At 42.7% G+C, this 22,013-nt stretch overlaps 1 protein-coding gene, 1 long non-coding RNA gene and 4 other non-coding genes across 16 annotated transcripts in view; all 6 read right to left on the bottom strand.

Annotated features, from left to right (window-relative positions):
- Positions 1-1,002: 1,002 nt before the first annotated feature.
- LOC144696000 (uncharacterized) lies at positions 1,003-8,433 on the bottom strand. 4 transcript variants are annotated; one of them, XR_013580049.1, is made up of 7 exons: positions 8,362-8,433; positions 7,666-7,730; positions 4,122-4,208; positions 3,373-3,451; positions 2,518-2,643; positions 1,994-2,071; positions 1,003-1,234 (listed from the first exon to the last, which is right to left on the bottom strand). It is a non-coding gene; the product is annotated as an uncharacterized LOC144696000 (long non-coding RNA). The 4 variants fall into 4 exon arrangements; XR_013580050.1 differs by having other exon boundaries at positions 7,672-7,730; positions 8,362-8,376; XR_013580051.1 differs by lacking the exon at positions 4,122-4,208 and having other exon boundaries at positions 8,362-8,381.
- LOC144696164 (small nucleolar RNA SNORA73 family) lies at positions 1,738-1,953 on the bottom strand. Its single transcript, XR_013580081.1, has one exon. It is a non-coding gene; the product is annotated as a small nucleolar RNA SNORA73 family (small nucleolar RNA).
- Positions 2,186-2,401, bottom strand: LOC144696163 (small nucleolar RNA SNORA73 family). The gene has a single exon (XR_013580080.1). It is a non-coding gene; the product is annotated as a small nucleolar RNA SNORA73 family (small nucleolar RNA).
- On the bottom strand, positions 3,113-3,330 carry LOC144696165 (small nucleolar RNA SNORA73 family). Its single transcript, XR_013580082.1, has one exon. It is a non-coding gene; the product is annotated as a small nucleolar RNA SNORA73 family (small nucleolar RNA).
- On the bottom strand, positions 3,573-3,788 carry LOC144696166 (small nucleolar RNA SNORA73 family). The gene has a single exon (XR_013580083.1). It is a non-coding gene; the product is annotated as a small nucleolar RNA SNORA73 family (small nucleolar RNA).
- A 7,219-nt stretch (positions 8,434-15,652) lies between the features above and the next one.
- LOC144695998 (phosphatase and actin regulator 4-like) overlaps positions 15,653-22,013 on the bottom strand; it is an 89,451-nt gene continuing 83,090 nt past the window's right edge. For all 8 annotated transcript variants that reach the window (XM_078567154.1, XM_078567155.1, XM_078567159.1 and 5 more), the window contains one exon: positions 15,653-21,126. In XM_078567154.1, the coding sequence (XP_078423280.1) occupies positions 21,111-21,126 (16 nt within the window). In that variant the 3' untranslated portion in view covers positions 15,653-21,110. The remainder of the gene's footprint in view (positions 21,127-22,013) is intronic.

Raw genomic sequence — 22,013 nt, 5'->3', positions numbered from 1 at the left:
GTACTTTGGGACACTGTATTCCAGTTAAAGGTGTAATATTAATGCAAGTTGTTGACCAGATAATTTGTGATATCCATTCCCCCTCCCTTTTGTTTTTTTTTCAATAATTTATATATTTTTTCCACCTATCTCCATTATTTTTAAATGTATTCCACCCATGGTTTATTTCACCCCACCCCCAGTAGAGCTACCTTGCTTGTCCTGCTCTCCAATCTTAATTAGCATTCTTTTAGATATCACCACCTTTGTTCTTTTGTCTGACATCTTTTGGTTATATCCTCCTATCACTGCTTGCTTGTCCCAGTAACACCCCCACCCCCTTAAACCAGCTTATATTTCACCCCTTTCCTATTTCTTAGTTCTGTTGAAGGGTCATGAGGACTCGAAACGTCAACTTTGCTCTTCTCCGCCGATGCTGCCAGGCCTGCTGAGTTTTTCCAGATATTTGTTTTTTTTTGGATTTCCAGCATCCGCAGTTTTTTGTTTTTAACAATTTGTGATGTTGGTTGAGGGTTAAGTTGCCCAGGAACAAGTTCACTCCATCTTTGAATGGTGCCATGGGATCTTTCAAATAGAGGAACAACACTTGTGACACTGCAGCACCACTAAGCCTTGTACTCATCAAGTGGGAACTGAACTGACAACCTTCTGATTCAAGACAAGATTGCTACCTAAGGGCAGTAAAAGCTTGGAAGTGTGTCTCTCAAAAAACATTGATACTCAAGGGTATAAAACAGAAAGAGCCAAGGCAGTTAAGTAAGAGCTGGGATACAGATTAGCAACACCTCATTGAATGGCAGAAAAGGCTCAAGCAGCTGAATGGCCTATGCCTGTTCAAAACAAACAAAAATGTGAAAATCAATTCCAGTAAGAGAATTGTATTCATATAATACCTTTCACAATCTCAGGACATAAACCCCATCAAAGCCAATAAAAGGCTTTTGAATATAATGGAGCTAATCTAAGGAAAGTGAGAAAACAAACACCACTGCAGCAGGAAACTAATGTTTGAAGTTAACTTTATTTAAAGATGTGAAAATTTACAGGCATATTACAAATGGTTGATTAGCATAAATTTCAAAGCTGATTGCAACTCATTATCTTAATATGTCCAAAATGAATAGTAACCTGCAACAATGAACAAATTATAAACACATCTGAACTCAAAAGGAAGCTCATCTGAAGGAGGGTATAACAGTCTTGTTGCACTGCAGTTGGAGGAGCACCGCAGTATCTGAAAGAAATCAGAAATCACATTAGATTGGCAAATAGGTCAAGGTCAAAATAAATGGATCCATCTAAACATTTCCCAAAGGTCCCAATGGCACCTAGAAGCTGAAGTGGCTGCCACTGCACACAACCATCTCATTTCACAACTGTTGTTAGCAGAACACTCTGCTGAATATACATAAACCAATACAACAGGAGAATGAAGGTCACGTCACTACAGTGGGTTAACTAGCCTTTCAACATTGTGGATCCTTAAGAGCCCCATAAAAGGTTAAACCAATGCACCATTATTCTACAGATCTCTCAGGTTGCTGGAATTACAACTTCTTGGGCACCCAAAATATCCCTCAACCACTCAGGAGCTGCCAGACTATTAGGGCTTAAATTTGACAAAAATCCATGGTGTAGGCCATAGAGAAAGCTATAGTGGTTTCCTTTTTCTTCAACATCAAGACCATGAACAAATGACAATGCAGAAAGTTATTTAAAGATTCTGGACTTCATACTCATTGTATCCTGCATGGTTTATCTCCTCAGTCACTATACACACTGAGAAGGTCTAGGAATATACAGGATGCTGTCCTCACCAGTACAAAGCCGGGGACACACTTTCTCTCCAACGTCGTGGAACAGGACTGTACGTCATAGACACCAAGGCCTACGCTCCCATACGCCACACGGACAGAGCCAGGCAAGAGCAACCTTGCTGGATGCCCACGTTGGGTTTTGTATTTGACAAACAAGGCAAGGAAAAAATATTCACCTCTTCCAAAGTGCACCTGTTCCCAGCATTCCTGGTGTTCAAACCTCTCCGACATTCAGGATGGATAGAATTGTCTTACTGCAGAAGAAAGATTTCAAAATAAATCAGACTTAACCCTGCCAGTGATCAACCCAAAGCTATATCATCCTGTCCTCAAACCCACAATCTTCCATCATGTTCTTTTTCATGAGTAACTGTATCCTGCATGGTTTATCTCCTCAGTCACTATACACACTGAGAAGGTCTAGGAATATACAGGATGCTGTCCTCACCAGTACAAAGCCGGGGACACACTTTCTCTCCAACGTCATGGAACGGGACTATACGTCATAGACACAAAGGCCTACGCTCCCATACGCCACACGGACAGAGCCAGGCAAGAGCAACCTTGCTGGATGCCCACGTTGGAGCATCTCACAGGGGAAGACGAGGTGAATGCTGGATTTTTATTATTAGCCAAAACAGTAATGCTTAATTTGAAAACTAACTTAGATTTTTATTACAAGTAATATCACCATAATTACCTCAATGTACAAGGAACATTGTCTCAAGTGCTAATCTTTAGCATTCCATGTCCAACTATCCTCAAAAAACTTTCAGACGGTTCATCGACTCGCAATTACTCAGGCCATCTTCAACAAATGTTCTCCCTGCAAGAAAAAGAGATGAATATTTCAGTATCAAATCTAGAACTCTTCCGCAAACCCTTCACCCCTACACAGCTGTCAAGACATCAAATTTCCTCAGGAGTGACAACAAACCTGCTCTCTGTAATTATGGAGTTTGTCCTCCGGATGACTGGAGGACCAACATCCCCCTAATTCAGTTAAGTGACCCCAGGCATCATTAGTTTGAAAGCATTTACCTGCGCAACTCTTGGGGAAAATTGGTCTGCTCCAAGGTTAACAAACCCAGCTTCTCTAGTCTCTCCACATAACTGAAGTCCCTCCTGCCTTGTACCACTCTACTAAATATCCCCTGCAACTTCTCCAAGGCCTTGACACCTTTTCTGAAGGGTGGTGCCCACAATTGGGTGTAATAATGGTGTTCTCTCCAACAGTCCTGCTACGTTTCCAGCCTTTAAATCTATAGAACCGACAGCATTGCGTTTCTAATTAGCTCTGTATCCTGCATGGTTTATCTCCTCAGTCACTTTACAAACACTGAGAAGGTCTAGGAATATACAGGATGCTGTCCTCACCAGTACAAAGCCGGGGACACACTTTCTCTCCAACGTCATGGAACGGGACTGTACGTCATAGACACAAAGGCCTACGCTCCCATACGCCACACGGACAGAGCCAGGCAAGAGCAACCTTGCTGGGTGCCCACATTGGGTTTATCTATTTCTGACAAATAAGGTAAGAAAAAAATTTTACCTCTCCCAAAGTGCACCTGTTCCCAGCATTCTTGGTTTTCAGCCTCTTCCACATTCAAGATGGATAGAATCCAGTCTTACTGCAAAACAAACCATTCAGAACATATCAGATTGAACCTTATCACTGATCACTCCAGAGCTATATCCTGTTCTCAAAACCACCCATTCTCACAATCTTCCATCATGTCCTTTTTCATGAGTAACTGTATCCTGCATGGTTTATCTCCTCAGTCACTATACACACTGAGAAGGTCTAGGAATATACAGGATGCTGTCCTCACCAGTACAAAGCCGGGGACACACTTTCTCTCCAACGTCATGGAACAGGACTGTACGTCATAGACACCAAGGCCTACGCTCCCATACGCCACACAGACAGAGCCAGGCAAGAGCAACCTTGCTGGATGCCCACGTTGGAGCATCTCAAGCCCACTGTTAAGATTTTATTAGCAAAGAGTAATGGTTTATCAAGAAACCTAGATAGCTCAACAAGTAAAAGGATAATTACAAAAGCAAAATACTGCGGATGCTGGCGATCTGAAACAGAAAATGCTGGAAAAACTCAGCAGGTCTAACAGCATCAGCAGAGAGAGAAACATTTCGAGTCCCTTCTTCAGAGCTTTCAGCTGTTAGACCTGAGCTTTTCCAGCATTTCCTGTTTTTGAAAAGGATAATTAATTCATTTCAGCATTCTGAATAAATGCTCTTTTTAACCATTTCATATCCAATCACTCTCAAAGTATAATCTACCTCAAGATATTCAGCACCATTTCCATGGTCACTCCTGGAGTCCAATGACCTGCATACATTCACTGATACTCATCTTGTTTCTGTTACCTGAAAATAGATTGATAATTTGTTCAAAATTAGCTATTCATGCAGAACATGTACATATATTGATGCAACCAAAGAAAGTGTATGCACAATCAAATTATTCAAAGAGATGCTTTGTATGTCATTACATTGGCTCTTTCATCACTCATTTAGTGATCTGAGAATGTTTGTGGTCTGGATCAAGCAGCATTAGCCCAGATCTAGTAATACAGGTCCAAAAGAAACCATTAACATCCATGTTTCACCCACTGTCCTAGTTTGGCTCAATGATGAAAACCCCACCTCAATTCAAGTCTGATCAACGTAACAGAGTGACACCAATGGAGAACCACATTCTCAGAGGTTCCATCCTCAAGAACATAGAACTTAGGAGTAGGTCATTTGACTCTTCAAGCCTGCTTCACCATTCAACATGATCATGCCTACAGCAAGTGTATCCCTGGGATCCTGAGCAATATTTATGCATCAATCATCGACAAAAAAATTTCTGGTCATCATGATGCAGCTTTTGGAAGCTTGCTGTGCACAAATACACTTCATTAGGTATTTCATTGCTGTAGAGTAATTTAGAACATTCGGAGGTCGTGAAAATATTTGATATTTGAGTCATGTCTATTTGCAAGGCAATAAAGGGCCTCAGTTCAAGTACTTCAGATGGACACAATACTGCTGTATTGGTGCTGCAGAATGTAAGTTCTTTCACTCAAAGATAAACATGCCCATCAGCTCATCTGTTACTAGCCTCTGTTGTGCACAAACTGGCTGCCATTAGCCATATTGTCCTATGAGAGGCCACAGCTGATTTGAGCACAATTGTGCTAGGCTACCAGCACTGCAATCACCTGCAAGGCTGAATCGAGGTTTCAGCTGAATGAACAGGCAGCCATTTGTGATCTCCATGCCCCACTGGCCCTTAAGCTGTGTTCTCCCAGCACCCAGAAGCAAGCCTCAAGTCAGTCACAGCCCTGTGGGCCAACTGGCTAGATTTAACCGACGTACACTTCCTAGCCTGTAACCAGATTACAGGCTCCACATTAAGCAGGCTGGAAGGAAAATCACCCAGCAGCCTCAATCAGCTGTCGGTCCACTACGGCAGCAGATCACACGGAGCATAAGGATCAGCACAGGCCGGTCAGTGCAGAAACAGGTCATTTACTTTTTTAAACAGAAGACTACCCTCACTAACCTAAAGGCTGAGGGGATGGGGGCAGACATATAGACATGATACCACAGATTATACAAGTGAAGCAAAAACCTTGCTGGGTGCCAATGTTAAATATATTCTTGCTAAATCAGCTCAAGAATACAAATAGATGAGCGAGAAAGATCTTATTTCTATTACAATCTTATGAACACTTGATATGGCAAATCATAAGATATAGATAGGTTGAGCGAGTGGGCAAAAATCTGGCAAATGGAGTTTAATGTGGGAAACTTCACTTTGGCAGGAAGAACAAAAAAGCAGAATACTACTTAAATGGAGAACGGCTACATAATTCTGAGGTGCAGAGGGGTCTAGGTGTTCTAGTACAAATGACAAAAAGTTAATATGCAGGTAGAGCAAGTAATTAAGAAGGCTAATGGAATGCTAACCTTTTTTACGAGAGGGATTGAACATGTAAGTTAGGATGTTATGCTTCAGTTATACAGAGCATTGGTGAGATGGCACCTTGAATACTGAGTGCAGTTTTGATCTTAGTTAAGGAAGGATGTAAATGCATTGGAGGCAGGTCAAATGAGGTTTACTAGAGTGATAAATACAAAATACTGCAGATGCTGGAAAAACTCAGCAGGTCTGACAGCATCTGCGGAAGAGGAACACAGTTAACGTTGAGTCCTGATGGCTCTTCATCAGAACTAAGGAAATATAGAAATGCGGTGAAATATAAGTTGGTAGAGGGGGGTGGGACAGGTAGAGCTGGATAGAGGGCCAGTGATAAGTGGTGGCAAAGAAGAGATTGCCAAAGATGTCACAGACAAAAGGATAAAGGGGTGTTGATGGTGGTGATATTCTCTAAGGAATGTGCTAATGGTGGCATGAAGGGTAGAAAGCAGGACAAACAAGTGGCAGATGGCCCTAGGGGTGGAGGGGGGAAGGGATCAAAATGGGCTAAAAGGTGGAGATGAAATTATAGCTTTAAAAATAGGTGGGAAAAGAAAAATATATTTCAAAAACTGAAGTTGTTGAACTCAATGTTAAGTCTGGAAGGCTGTAGAGTGCCTAGTCGAAGATGAGGTGCTGTTCCTCTAGTTTGCATTGAGCTTCCCTGGAACATTGCAGCAGGCCAAGGATGGACATGTGGGCTTGAGAGCAGGGTGGAGTGTTGAAATGGCAAGCGACAGGGAGGTCTGGGTCATGCTTGCGGACAGACCGAAGGTGCTCCACAAAGCGGTCACCCAGTCGGCGTTTTGTCTCTCCAATGTAGAAGAGCAGCGAATGCCGTGGACTAAATTGAGGGAAGTGCTGCTTCACTTGAAAGCAGTGTTTGGGCCCTTGGACGATGGGGAGGGGGGGGGGAAGTAAAGGGGCAGGTCTAACACCTTCTGCAGTTGCATGGGAAGGGGTTGATGGAGGAGTGGACACCCTGGTCCACTTGTTTGTCCTTCCTACCCTTAATGTCACCATTAGCAAATTCCTTAAATAATATCACCACCGTCAACACCCCTTTGTCTATGACATCTTTGGCAATTTCCTCTACCAGCTTATATTTCACCACATTTCTATATTTCTTTAGTTCGGAAGTCATCCGGACTCGAAACGTTAACTGTGTTCCTCTCCACAGATGCTGTCAGACCTGCTGAGTTTTTCCAGCTATTTTTATTATTAGATTAATATCTGGAATGAGTGGGTTGTCCTATGAGGAAAGGTTGGACAGACCGGGCTTGTTCCCACTGCAGTTTAGGGAGTGAGGGGTGATTCGATTGAATTATACAAGATCCTGAACTAGGGGGTACTGTTTTAAAATTAGGGCTCACCCTTTTAGGTCAGAGATGAGAATTTTTTTCTTTCAGAGGGTTGAGAGGCTTTGGAACTCTGCCTCAGAAGGTAGTGGATGTGGGGTCACTGACCATTTTTAAGGCGGACTGGATAGATTCTGGTTAGGCAAGGGAATCAAAGGTTATCAGGGTTAGATGGCAATGTGGAAATCTAAACACAAGCAGATCAGCCACGATCTTGTTGAATTGAGGAGCAGGCTGGATAGGCCTAATAGTTTACACTCCTATTTCTTATAGTCCGTGAAGTACCATAGACACCTCTGTCCTTTAGAGAGAAATAGTTATATAACCTGAGGGGCACCACTGCTCATGAAACATGAAGGAGTTAGGCCTCCTTAAACTCACACAGCCGATGCAGGGATTGAAGCCACTCTGTTGGTGTTATTCTTTACCACACTCGAGCCATCTAAACTAACTGACCCCCAGAATAAACACTGAAGAGTCGATATAAATAAGAAGTTACCCTCACGTTCGGCGCAGCAGCCAGTCAGGGTCTGCCAGGTACAGAATAGAGAAAATTTCATTGTCCTGCGGGAAGTAACGAATAGACAGTTGGTTAATAATATATTTAAAGGCCGTGCATATATTCTAATATCACTCCCTGGTGGTTTTTTTTTTGCCAAAGTTACCACCACGGAAATTCCTTTAAGGTCAGTCAGTGCCAGATGCGCTGAAGCCCGGACAAAGAGCCTTCTCCCCAATGCTAAATAGAAAGCAAGTTTCACATCAGGAACCTGCACTAATGCTCAGCAGCGGGGGGGTCAACCTCTGGTCTGAACCACTTTGCAAAGAAGTTTCGTTTCGCAAAGTTAATAGATTGGAAAATAACACAAGAATCATAAAAGGGGCCCGTCCAGAGCTGCTCCTGGCCAGAGGCGCTCCTCATTTGCAAACAAATCCCATCCATTGTCAGCACGTGGTCTCCCCTCTCCCCCACGTGGGCCCCATCCGGGTAACTCTCCCAGGCCCCATCCGGGTAATTCTCCCAGGCCCCAGCCCGCTAACTCTCACAAACCGTAACCAAGGTGCCGATCGCCCGCCCAAGGGAGCCAATTCAACCACCCTCCCAAGAACCAGAATGTTTGTGGGTGGGGCGGGCGGTGGCCTCAGCCGCTACCGACGGCGGGGCCTAGGCCTTCCTCTTGACTCTCACATTCACCTTCCACTCGGCGAAAAGGCAGAGCGCCGCCCGACTCGCCCTTTTATAGGGCGGTCGCTAGACGAGCTGTCCAGGCGCCGAGAGCCACCCACCCCGCTTACAAAGCGCCGTCCCTGCCCGCAGCTGCGCCACCTGCGGGCTGGGAGTAGCACTGATTCACAGAAACCTTGAGAGCTGCAGGCAAGAATCATACAGCACCCTTTCGGCGGTAAAATACCCTAAGACACTCCATAGGAGCATTATCAAATAAAATTTGGCATTCAGCCATATAAGGAAATATCAAGACAGATGACCAAAGAGCTTGGTCAAAGTTAGTGTTTCTCACGTGTCGGTGCAGACTCGATGGGGCGAAGGGCCTCTTCTGCACTGTGTGACTGATTCTGTGAAGTGTTAGGTTTTAAGGTAAAAGCAAAATACTGCGGATATTGGAACTGAAACAAAAACAAAAATTGCTGGAAAAACTCAGGTCTGTGGAGAGAAAGACAGAGTTAACATTTCGAGTCCGTATGACTTCTTCAGAACTAAAGAGAAATAGAAATGTGGTGAAATATAAGCTGTTTAAGGGGGGGTTGGACAGGTGAAGTTGGATAGAAGGCCAGTGATAGGTGGAGGCAAAGGAGAGATTGCCAAAGATGTCATAAACAAAAGGTCGAAGGGGTGTTGACGGTGGTGATATTAGCTAAAGGATTTGCTAATGTTGACATTAAGGGTGGAAAGCAGGATGAGCAAGTGACAGATGGCCTGAGTAGGGGTGGGGTGGGGGGAGGGGATCGAAAGAATAAAATGAAACTGGGGGCAAGGTTAGGTTTTAAGTGTAGGTGGAGAGATTATGCGAGGGATTTATCTTCACAACTGCAGTTCCTCATCCAAGGAACCATTCTGTGAATCTTTTCTGCACTCCCTCTCCAATGCCTTCACATCCTTCCTAAAGTACAGCATCCAGAATGGGATGCAATACTCCAGCTGAGGCCAAACTAGTGTCTTATACAGGTTGAACATAACCTCCTTGCTCTTGTACTCTGTGCCCCTATTTATAAGTAATAATAATGAAAACAAAAGATGCTGGAAAATCTCAGCAGATCTGTTGAATCTGTGGAGAGAGAAACAAAGTTAACATGTTGAGTCCGTATGACTGCTTCAGAGCTAAAGAGAAGTAGAAATGTGATGGATTTTATATTGTTTAAGAGGGGGTGGCACAGATGGAGCAAGAGGTGAGAGCTAAGGAGAGATTGACAAAGATGTCATGGACACAAGTCAAAGGGAGTGTTAACGGTAGTGGTAAAGACTTAATAAGGTGCTGATAGTGGCATAAAGGTAAGAGCAGAATGTGTTAATAGCAGAACAAGGGGCAGCACTGTGTGAAAGCGCAACATAGAAACCAGTGACAGATGGCCTTGGGGTGGCGGGGAGGGCTAAAAAATGAAATAAAAACAAATAAAAAATTAAAATTAAAAAAACAAAAAAATGGATTAAAAAAGGGGTAAAAATGTAGGAGAATATTCATGGTCTGAAGTTGTTGAACTCAATGTTAAGTCTGGAAAGTTGTAAAGTGCCTAATTGGAAGATGAGGTGCTGTTCCTCCAGTTTGTGTTGGGCTTCACTGGAACATTGCAGCAGGCCAAGGACGGACATGTGGGCATGAGAGCAGGGCGGTGTGTTGAAATGACAAGCGACAGGAAAGTCTGGGTCATGTTTGCGGACTAAGCGAAGGTGTTCTGCAAAGCGGTCACCCAGTCTGCGTTTAATCTCCCTAACGTAGAGGAGCGCATTAGGAGCAGTGAATAGAGTAGACCAAATTGAAGGAGGTGCAAGTGAAGCACTGCTTCACCTGAAAGGAGTGTTTGGGGCCTTAGACGGTGAGGAGGGAGGAGGTAAAGGGGCAGGTGCTGCACCTTCTGCGATTGCATGGGAAGGGAGTGAGGAGTTAGGGGTGATGGGGGAGTGGACCAGGGTGCCACGGAGGGAACGGTCCCTCTAATAATAAAGCCTAGAATACTGTGTACTTTATTAACCACTCTCTGAAACTGTCCTACCACCTTTGATGGCTTATGCACATTTACACCCAGGTCCCTCTGCTCCTGCACCCACTTTAGAGTTGCACCCTTTATTTTATATTGTCTTTCCATGTTCTTCCTACCAAAATGAATCACTCCACATTTCTTCCAATTGAACCTCACCTGCCATTTGTCCACCCATTCCACCAACTTGTCTATGTCCTTTTGAAGTTCTACATTAACCTGCTCGCAGTTTACAGTGCTTCCAAGTTTCATATCACCTGCAAACTTTGAAATTGTGACCAATAAACCAAGATCTAGATCATTAATATACGTCAGGAAAAGCAAGGGTCCCAACACTGACCCCTGGGGAACTCCACTACAAACCTTCCTCCAGCCCGAAAAACATCATTAACCAATACTCTCTGTTTCCTGTCTCTCGGCCAATTTCGTATCCGTGTTGCTACTTTTATTCCATGAACTATAACTTTGCACTTCCATATTGAGGCACCATGTATTGGAGGTGCTGCTGAGGCTGCTAAGCTGCTGGCCCTCTGATTGGGCCGGCAGCTTTGAGTGGCGGGCTGCCGACCTTAATTGGATGGCAGTCCCGGCAATGGATCGTGTCCGCAGGGACGCGATGCACAAGCCTCTAGATAAAGGGGGAAAAAACGTGCCCAACATCGCCCTCATACTGATGGCCACCTTTGTGTGTGGCTGCATCAAGCGGTGTGTAGACCCTCAGTACGCAAACACCAAGTGTCACTAGGTGCTGAGGTTCTACCTGTCCCCGGTGTTGCGAAGGATGGGTCTGGCCACGCTGCCGCGGAACGCTCCAAGTAGTTGTACCGTTCCGTACCACCTGTCCCTCGTGGAAAAATTTATGCAGAAAAACACCTTTGACCACAAGTCCATCAGGCAGTGGTCAGCACGTAACGTCTTAGAGGCCCTGAGGGAAAAGGAGAGGGTGTATCCTGTGGGATGGTTCCCTGAGCAGACTGTCAAAGTCATTTGGCAGAATGCCTCATCGCCAGAACTTTCCAACAAGCACCAAGACGTGGCTTGGCTGGTGGTGAGAACGGCCCTCCCCGTCAGATCCTTCCTACACGCCAGGAGTCTCACCCCCTCTGCACGTTGCCCTTGAGGTGGCTGTGGTGGGGAAGAGACCGTTGTTCACCTCCTTGTGGATTGTGCCTTTGCAAAGAAGGTCTGGAGAGAGATGCAGTGGTTGCTGTCGAGGTTCATCCCGAGCAGTTCTGTGACACAGGACTCTGTGCTCTACGGGCTGTTCCCAGGGACACACACCGAGACAAACATTAACTGCAGCTGGAGGATCATCAACTCGGTGAAAGACGCGCTTTGGTCTGCCCGAAACTTGTTGGTCTTCCAGCGCAAAGAGTTGTCCCCAACCGAGTGTTGCGGACTGGCACAATCCAAAGTCCAGGACTACGTGCTGAGGGACGCACTAAAGCTTGGGGCAGCTGCCGCAAAGGCGCAATGGGGAAGGGTCGCTGTCTAAGACCTTTCTGCCACAGTGCACCGAGGGACTGGGAACTGTTTAAATCCCCTCGGGCTGTACAGCTCAAAATGAAAGGCTGTAAATGATTGTAATATTGTTTGTACTGATGCACCTGGTGATACATTTTGTAAAAGTTGAACCGGATTGTACCCTTGAAATGGTGTTTTTGAAATGGTTTGGAATGTGGTTGAAGATATTTTATGAATAAAGTATATTTTTGCAAAAAAAAAAGTCCCGGCAGTAGTCTCCTAATTGGTTGCTGCAGGTAAAGTTGCCTCCGGCGTCCTGCTGTCCACCTTGGATTTCCTCAACTCACGTAAAACTCCAGTCAAGGACTTTACAACTGAAATAATAAACAATCTAATGATCCAAAAAATGTCAGGCAATGCTGCACTATACATGTCTAAAATCTTTTGGTTATGCTTTGCTGTTAATGAAAGTGTGACAAGTTATACTGTACTCCCAATTCCCTGTCAGGCCAGTAGACATGATAGTACACAAAGGCAGTTCAGATCAACTTAGCCTTTCAATCCAGCACTCTCTTAATCACATTGTGCATTTGTGATTTTTTTTTTTTTTTGTAAAAATATACTTTATTCATAAAATATCTTCAATCACATTCCAAACCATTTCAAAAACAACATTACAAGGGTACAATCCAGGTTAAACTTTTACAAAATGTATCACCAGGTGCATCAGTACAAACAATATTACAATCATTTACAGCCTTTCATTTTGATCTGTACAGCCCGAGGGGCTCTAAACAGTTCCCAGTCTCTCGGTGCGCTGTGGTAGAAAGGTCTTAGACGGCGACCCTTCCCCATTGCGCCTTTGCGGCAGCTGCCCCAAGCTTTAGTGCGTCCCTCAGCACGTAGTCCTGGACTTTGGATTGTGCCAGTCCGCAACAATCGGTCGGGGACAACTCTTTGTGCTGGAAGACCAACAAGTTTCGGGCAGACCAAAGCGCCTCTTTCACCGAGTTGATGATCCTCCAGCTGCAGTCGATGTTTGTCTCGGTGTGTGTCCCTGGGAACAGCCCGTAGAGCACAGAATCCTGTGTCACAGAACTGCTCGGGATGAACCTCGACAGCAACCACTGCATCTCTCTCCAGACTTTCTTTGTATTTGTGATACTGGCATGTGAGGAACCATGGACATGAATTCATACCTCACTCATCTATAGGACAGAAGATTGGGGTAAGGGTTGCTAACCCTCCAGGGTCGGCCTGGGGTTTCCAAGAATTCAAGGTTAATCCACAGTACACTGTTGTGAGCAAATAAGGAGAAAAATCATACGGCATTAAAAAATACTTTTGTTTATTTACTTGCTTTGTACATTTTTATTTAGTTGTAGTAATATTGCAGATGGGGGAAAGGCTGATGGTCAAAAGTTATCCAATTGGGTAACAGGGTCTCCTCACTTTCCAGTTGCTGTGAGAAGGTGGCATGCTGTGAGGTTGATTGTGTTGGGCAACCAATGTTGGGAGAGTGGGGGTGGGGCTGTTGGAAGCAGGAGGTCATGCAATAAACCCATCCTATCCAATCCTATTTGGGGCACCGACACACAGAACTGAGTCTGCTTGAGCGGTGAGGCTGAAAACCTGTAGCAATATAAATAAGCACTATTTTGAACCATTGTAAACCAAGGGCCTCCACCCAAAACATTAGCACATTGTAGTATTTCTGTCAACTCCTTTTACTTCAGTAAGTATAGAACAACCAAAAAGGCTTGGGATCAGGGCGGCTGTACATGTTTACATAACACTTTGTTGTATTATCTAAGTGAGAATTAAGTGCAAATGGCAGAGAATAACATCTGCTGTCACAAAGGAACACAACATCCAGGGCTGTGTTTATGTTTGATTTAATTTGATGAGCTGAACAGTGCCTTACCCTATATAAATATACAAATAGTTTTGCACTTATAAATCTTTATACACAAGTTTGTGCATTGACTTTTTAGGCAAATTATCATTGCACTGCACTGGTAATCCAGAGAGCCAGGTTAGTGCTCTGAGTAATAAAAAGAAAAAGTGCTGGAAAAACTCAGGTCTGGCAGCACCTGTGGAGAGAGAAACAGAGTTAACGTTTCAAGTTCAAACTCTTTTTCGGAGTTCTGTTCGAATGTTGTTGGAGTTGAACACATCCAGGCAAGTGGACAGCATTCCATCACACTCCTAACTTGTGCCTTGTAGATGTGGACAGGCTTTGGGGAGTCAGTTAGCATGCAGGAAGGCAAATGGCCTTCATTGCAAGGAGGTTGGAGTACAAGGATAAGGATACAGGGCTTTGGTGAGACCACACATGGGGTACTGTAGATAGTTTTGGTCTCCATATCTTGAGGATATACTTGCATTGGAAAAGGTAAAGTGAAGGTTCACTAGTTTGGTCCCTGGGATGAGAAGGTTGTCCAATGATGAGGCTGAGGAAATTGCACCCATGCTCTCTGGTGTTTAGAAGATTGAGAGGTGATCTCATTGAAATATACAAGATTCTGAAGGGGCTTAACAAAGTGGACACAGATAGGTAGCTTCCACTGGCTGGGGAATCTAGAACACCTGGGCACAGTCTCCGGAAAAGGGGTTGATGATTTACGACTAAGTGAGGAGAAATTTCTCCACTCAAAGGGTTGTGATTCTTTGGCGGTCTCTGCTCGAGAGTTGTGGATACTCCATCATTGAACACATTTAAGACTGGGAGAGACATATTTTTGGTCTCTCCAGAGAATCAAGGGTTAAGGGGAATGAATGGGAAAGTGCAGTTGAAACCCAATATCAGCCATGATCGTATTGAATGGCGGAGCAGGCTCGATGGGCTGTATGGTCTTGTCCTGCTCCTATTATGTTCTTGTGACATTGGTCTCTGGTCAGGTGAGCTGTGAAGGGTCTACTAGTGGAGCCAGCTTATGGTGATTATGATGCTGAGGTCTGAGAACCAATTTCCATCAATCCTTAGACTCCTCGGTTTACTCAAATTTGCCCTAGAGCACAAGTGTCACCAGTAACAACTTGCATTGTATGACAGAATTTTACAGCATAGAAGGAAGTTATTGCACCCATCAGGTTTCTGCCACTTGTACTCTTTCTGATGACATTAAATCAAGGCGTTTGCCCTCTCAGGTGAATGTAAAAGATCCCATAGCACTATTCCAAAGAGAAGCATGGGACTTCTCCACAGTATCCTGGCCAATATTTTTCTTAAATCAACATTACTGCAACAGATCTGTTCATTTATCTTGCTATTTGTGGGAATCTGCTATACGCAAGTTAGCTGCCACACATCTTGCATTTCAACAGTGACTACACTTCAAGAGTACTTCATTGGCTAAGTAGTTCTTTGGGAGGCCCTGAGGTTGCAAAAGGCTCTCTAAAAATGAGAGTTTGTTCTTTATTTTCAATTTTATTCCTCTTTTACTTCAAATATTTTGGAATGTCAATGCTGGCTGCATCCATGCTGGACAGTTAACTCCTTAGTGCACACTGCTCTCTTATGTGAAGTATTTAAATCTAAACAGTCTGTTTATCTTGTCCAAGAAATGTCACTTTGTATGCTGGTACTCATTTTAGTTTGGATTCTGGTAGACTGAGCCAGCTTCCAAGACTTACATTGCTAAACCCAGCTCCTTCATCACAGCAACAGAATCATACACTCTTAACTGGTACTGACCCAAGTAATCCAAATAAAAGAATGAAAATATAGTTTTTGTATTTAAAAAAAACTGCAGTCCTGTGACTTGCGAGCTAAAAAATCTCAATAATTGACAGCAAAGCAACAGAGAAACGTATGATTGTAGTTTTATTCAGGATTTAAAAGTGTCATGTCTGGAATGAGAAACGAATGAGAAAACCCAGCATGTTAAGGCACCTCTCCCTTAAACAAATGAGAAAAGCAACAAAGAAAGAAGTTCACATATGGGAGTAGACATGACAAACTTGTGTTTTTCCACTTAAAAACATTAAAAGCAAGGCTACAAAAATAACAAGTTGAATCCACCACGTTGGTTTCATTATACATAAGCCAATTAACAAAGCCATCAGGTGGCATGTCAAACCCTTTCCAACTCAGGACAGTCCCCTGATGTCCAGATGGATGTCCAGCAACACACCAGAAATGTAAAAAAAAACAAGGAAACTACTTAAAAACCTGAGTTATTTTCCTGTCAGTTACTGTTGCATATTTGCAACACCTGATTTTTTAAAAATAAAATCCCTTTACCCTTCCTTTCCTCTAGACACTGATTCTGACAAGTATGTGGCTCCAGGCTATTCCCTTGATAACTCAGCTCAATAGCCACTCTTCATATGCAGGTCTAGAGACCGAGTCTGAGGCGGTCACTTGACATTGGAGGGTCTGAGGTGTGCATGTGTTCACAAGCACATTGTCCAGTAAGGATCACTGGATATCGCTCAGCAGTTGGGATCCTGGCTCATTTTTCGCTCTCCCTTGCACAGACATGGTGAGGATTGCTGCCCCAGCACAAACCAAGATAAAATCCGGAGTACTCTGCTGTGTAAGGGTTTAGTATTAGCCAGAAAGCGCAGTGAATCATTGGGGCATCTATCCATAGCTGTGTAAGGAAAGCAGAGATGTTGGCTTCACAGCACAATAGGGATCAGTTGATAAATAGAAAATCCCAAGGCTCTGTGTCTTTGTCAAGACAAAATTTGGTCATTCGCAGATAAACTGTGAAAGAGCACCTCACTGACCCTTGGTTGAGCAAGGTGGGGCGGGCGTTAAAAATTGTAAGACAAGGCAAGTGTGTTACCCATATCCCATGCACACCCACCACCTGCCAGTTATTCACAATGCAGCAATGACTGGTGGAAGGAGGCAATGTGGTGGCAAGTTATCAGATGTATTGAGACAGGGGGGTGAGAGCAGAATAAAATTAAATTGTTTATCTCCTGCTCATGAACAGTTTTGGCCGAGATTGCAAAGGGTTTTTACAGACTGTTTCTCCAGTTGAATTACACAGGTTGCATTTCAAAAAAAAAATTAAACCTACACAACTAATGAATATAACTTCCAGTTCTGTGCCAGTCAATCAGGTCTCTCCGAGATAATATGTTGCTATTTTGCAAAGCAGAAATGCTACATCTCAATGGGGTGTGCAATGCAAAAATGCCATCAGTAGTCCAAATTGATGTTGCCTCTGCTTTACATTTGTTGAAGAATGAACATACCAATCCAGGTGTGCTATAAGCAACCTCTATGCTAGTAATAGACTATCCAGCATAACATATAGCAAGAACCCCTTTTAATCTAGTCCAGCACATGTACAGAATCTCAAAAAAGATCAAGTGTTACAATGACTGAGTCAGAAGGAAATGCTAGCAATTAAATTTTAGTGCAATTAATACAATTTGCAAATGGTTACAGGTACCCAAAAATATCTCATTCCCATTCTTGAGGTGAATTGGATTCTAGTGAAGTTCCTAGCTTGTTTGAGGATTTAAATAAACTCCAGTAAATAATGAGGCTATTGCAATAAATAAAATTACAGGCAGAACATTGATACGCACCTGCCTGAATTTGTTTGCATTAACTTCTCTAAGAACTTTTAACAGGAGTTTGATGTATGGACGAGGATATGCACTCAGGGTGGGACTCTGATTATTTTAATGCTTTGGAATAGTTTAATATATATTTTAAGTTATATCTTTGTGTTTTTTTTAAACATACGAGCAATGCACCTGAAATGACTTTCCGTATGGACAATAAAGTGAAATTGAATTGAATTGAATAACCTCAATGGTCCCATAGCTTTTGGTGGGATTGCACATGAACAGAAATAACCTAAATCAAACTCCCAAGAGTGAAAGAGAAAATGTAGCGCAAGGTGGCTCTGATTGTCATCTTAGATCATCTTTCACTTCTATGCTTCCTTCATCTCCTACTTCCAAGCCATTGGTATGATGGTTTGTACACCAGAAATGCTATTAACTTTGTTTCTTTTAAAAAAAAACTTCAAATTGCACAATTTCTGGGTTAAAACCCCTTGAAGATAGAATTCATAAGATGACTCTAGCGGTGACGGACATTAGATCCGACTCAGCTCACACATCTAGAAAGACCCAATTGTTCTCCACTCTCAATATCCAATTGCTTTCGTTGCGATTTTCGCCTCAACTGACCTGCCCAGAGGTCTCTCTAATATGCTCAATGTTCAGTTTAAGCTGAGAATGATCTGCTCTGCAAGTACTATGAGGACACTGAGTGACTGGACTGTGGAAGAGGATTTTTGTGCAAGTTCCATTATTTTTTTTTAATTCAACCGATCTACAACCAAAAAGAATCTACTTTTTTTTTAATAAAAGCAGCACTGAATGAGAACAAAACACACCAAAACAATATTATATAAGAGCAACGGTAATTGTTCAATTATTTACAACTCATGAAAATGTACATACAACAACTATACAGACTGCAAAAAAAATCAATGTGTCTTTTGTTTAAAAAGAACAATTCCCAATGGAGGCTGGATTTTAACAACGTCTTTTTAACCTTCCTCTCGGGGCAGCTGCATTTCATAATTGAGGAGCAACTGTGGGGGAAAAAATATTGAGCCGACAGTCTTAAACGCTGGATCCCCTCAAACCTATCACCACTATGGTGTGGGTTCAATGAGCAAACTCTTGAGCTGAACCAGGGAGAAAGGTACAAGGAAGACTTTTTTTAAATATCCAATGCCTTACAAAAAATGTATTAACATACTTTTCTAAAATATTACATACATGTGCAATAATTCTCTTTTCTAAAAAGGGAAGGGAGGGGGGTGTTCTTAATCCCTGCCACATTGTATGTGCTGGCTTAAACAAAATAAAAATACTAAATTCGATTATTAGCAGTTTAGAATGCCCGAAAAGTCCAGTGTGTAGTAGCACCCTTGTTTCCTTGTCCTGTTGAATTATTTCCCCTCCCTTCTTCCTTGTTGTTATTGACTCATGCAGGAGGGCACTAGAAATCCTCGAGTACTACCCCCCTCCCACCCTGCCAAATTTGGCTATTCTTCAAGTGCAAACTAGTGAGAGCTTTGGCAGGCCCCTCAATGATCCAGTCCAATCCTGTCCAACATGCGCTTACCTGCAAGGAGTTACCATCTAGCAATCAGGAGTGGGAACCCTGCCTGACCTTCCTCCTTAGTCCAGGGGCACCGAAGGTAATTACAGCGCCTAAATTTTTATCCTGACAGATGTTGGTTAAAGTAGCACAGGACATATTTCAAACTGTGGATCTTTCCTGCCTGTATGGCTCAGTACAACACCAATTAACCAAGAATCTACTAGTTATCAACTGTTATCAGGGAGGCACATTCCTGTGTGCATTATTGACCCTATCAACCAATAATGACATGCAGCACAAACAAATGCCAAGGCTCACAATGGTTTGACAGCAAATGAGCCAAAATGTTTATGCTTTTCAAAGCTTATTTATTCTCTCCAGTTCCTCCTGTGATAGACAGAAAACAGAAGCGAGGCAAGAATGGTAATACATGACAACAAGTATAGTTCAATCTGCTATGTTGAAGCATGACAACAGATTCAACTGTTGTCCTTCAATAACTGAGTAACTGTTCAGTGCCAATATGCCAGGCCTGATCTTCACTTTAATGCGGTGACAAATGTTTTCACTTTATGCCCTTCCCACGTTAAAAGCCAAATACTAGCAAATAGCTACCAGAGCATATATTTAGATTGGATATTTTGGAGACTTATGAAAAATTTGCTAGGAAACTGAGTATGATTAAGAGTGTAGTTAACTAAGACAGTCCCATTGATCTGTTCTTATACAAGAGCTTTGTAATAATGCTGACTTGAGACTAAGAATATTACAAATAAAAACAGAGAAAGTGCCGCTCTCTAAGTAAAAACAAACCCTTCAACTCAGTCAGCACATTCCACCATGAAACATGACCATACTAAGCTGTCCAAATCAATTAAGAACCAATATAAAACACAAAAGTCTATTGCTTAATAATCAGGGAAAATACTAGAAATAAGGATTTTAATAAAAACCATAACAAATTATGATCTTCCCTGCCATCCTGCCTGTTGTATGCTATCAACCATGAGACTGAGAATGAGAAAATAAAATCGCTAAGAACTATAAGGCAACTTATAATGCCTAGGAGATAGAACTTAAAACAAATACATATTTGTACAGCTTGGTTGAGAAGGAAATTATTCCAAGTAGTGTTTTAAGTGTATTCTGATTTTTCTTTTTTTAAAAAGTCACATAATACTTTTATTCAATAATTAAACAGGAAGACAAATGTACACATATTGACTCAATCTAAACCAATGTTTTATACAGCAGTCGAGGGTGGGACATTCTTCCCACAGGGACATGATTTGTAGTCCAGTACAAACCAATCCCTGACTTTGTATAAAGGGATACGTTTTCTCCTCCACAGAACTGTTGTGCCTTTTGGATGGAAAGTTAAAGGCCCCGTGTGCAACAATACGTTCCCTTCAACAAAGGCCTGCTTCAGTGAAAACAGCACTTTTTAATTTAAAGAGAGAAAGAGAGAGACAAGAAACGGACTCTCAATTGGAATTGGTCACAAAAAAGTCTTCTGCTGAAGTTGATCCAGGAATCTCATTTTCCTACTGGAGAAACGAACAGCTAAAGGCTATGGAATTGACAGTGGACACAAAGGCAATGCAGAAAAAAAATGGAGGTGGTTTGGGGCAGCTTCTCTCGGACCAAAGATCACATTGATCAAGAGCAACCTCCCATCAACATGTCCAAGCAAAGCCATCATAGTGCATGCAAAAACAAAAATAAAGGGGCAAAAGGCGGTGAGGAGGAGGAAGAGGAGGAGGGGGGAGTCCGATCCTAGTCTGTATACACAGACCCACGCTTTTCAGCTCCAGTAAAAGCTTACAGAAAAATACAGCCACTCCCAAGCACACAATTCCAGCAGCTCTTAAAAAGTCTTTTTGGCGCTGTGATTTCAAACCAGCCGCAGTATTGTATAAATCTGGAGGCGCAGAGACAGATATGATCAAGGGGAACCTCCATTTTGAGGATTTGTTAATTGATGAAAGCAGGATTTACATATGATACGGTTATCAAGTATTGATTTCTTTCCCCATGGCACCAGGTTCATCGAAAGTGTATTGAATATATTGTACACAACTGTCAATACAACACGGCTTCATGTACAGCACTCAGGAGATATGCTTCATCCCCATACTGTGTAGCTAGATTTCCATCTGTATCTGTACATGTTCTTAAGGCCGATGAAACCTAGAGGAAAAGAAAAAAAATACAAGAGTGACCAACAGCTTTAGCTAAACACAATCCCCATTTATTTCTCCTTCAGTCAGTAAAATTCATTTCTGAATAAGGAAGTTGAGAGATCAAGCCCTACTTAAGACTTGAACACATCTACGCTAACGTTTAAGTACTGTACTGAGGGAGCCCTGGTGACATTAAAACCAAGGCAATGTCTGCTCTCTCAAAGAGGTCCAGGGCGATATTTCAAAGAAGAACAGGGAAGTTTCCCCGGTGTCTAGCCAACATTTATCCTTTGTTAAAAACAGATAATCTGGTCATTTTCCTCATTACTGCTTTTGGGATCTCACTGTGGTGTGCAAGAGTCCTTGCCTATCTTATAAACAATGACTACGCTTCAAAAGCAATTGGCTGTGAATCTCTTTCAGAAGGCATGAGAATGTGGAAAGCACTATATAAATACAAGGTCTTTCTCCTCTCTTTAAGGCTGAATAGGTAAATGCACCACAGTCTGATTCTGAGCCACAGAAAACCAGAAGAACACAAGTTTGATCAAATGGTCTGCGATCTCTGTCAGGTTAACACTCAAGGGATCAGTGATTGACCTTATACTGCTGGCTGAGAAGCAGAATATTCAGTCATGATTTAAACTTATCGTAATCCGATGAACTGTCTGTTGAAAAGTGCCTATATGGATCAGTGTGGGACAGTGGAGGAATCAGATACAGTGATGCAATCGGCAGGGGTCCATGTATACAGATCACTAAAATGTAGCAGTCAGGTACAAAAATAATTAAAAAGGCTAGTGGAATATTAGTCTTTATAACTAGCAAGCTGGAATATAAATCAGAATAAGTTCTGGTACAGCTACATAAAGCCCTGGTTAGACCAAATAGAGA

This window comes from Cetorhinus maximus, chromosome 21 (genome assembly GCF_964194155.1).
Source record: "Cetorhinus maximus chromosome 21, sCetMax3.hap1.1, whole genome shotgun sequence".
Taxonomy (NCBI): Eukaryota; Metazoa; Chordata; class Chondrichthyes; order Lamniformes; family Cetorhinidae; genus Cetorhinus; species Cetorhinus maximus.
Note: the sequence above shows the minus strand (reverse complement) of the source record. Positions and strands in the feature narration are given on the sequence as shown.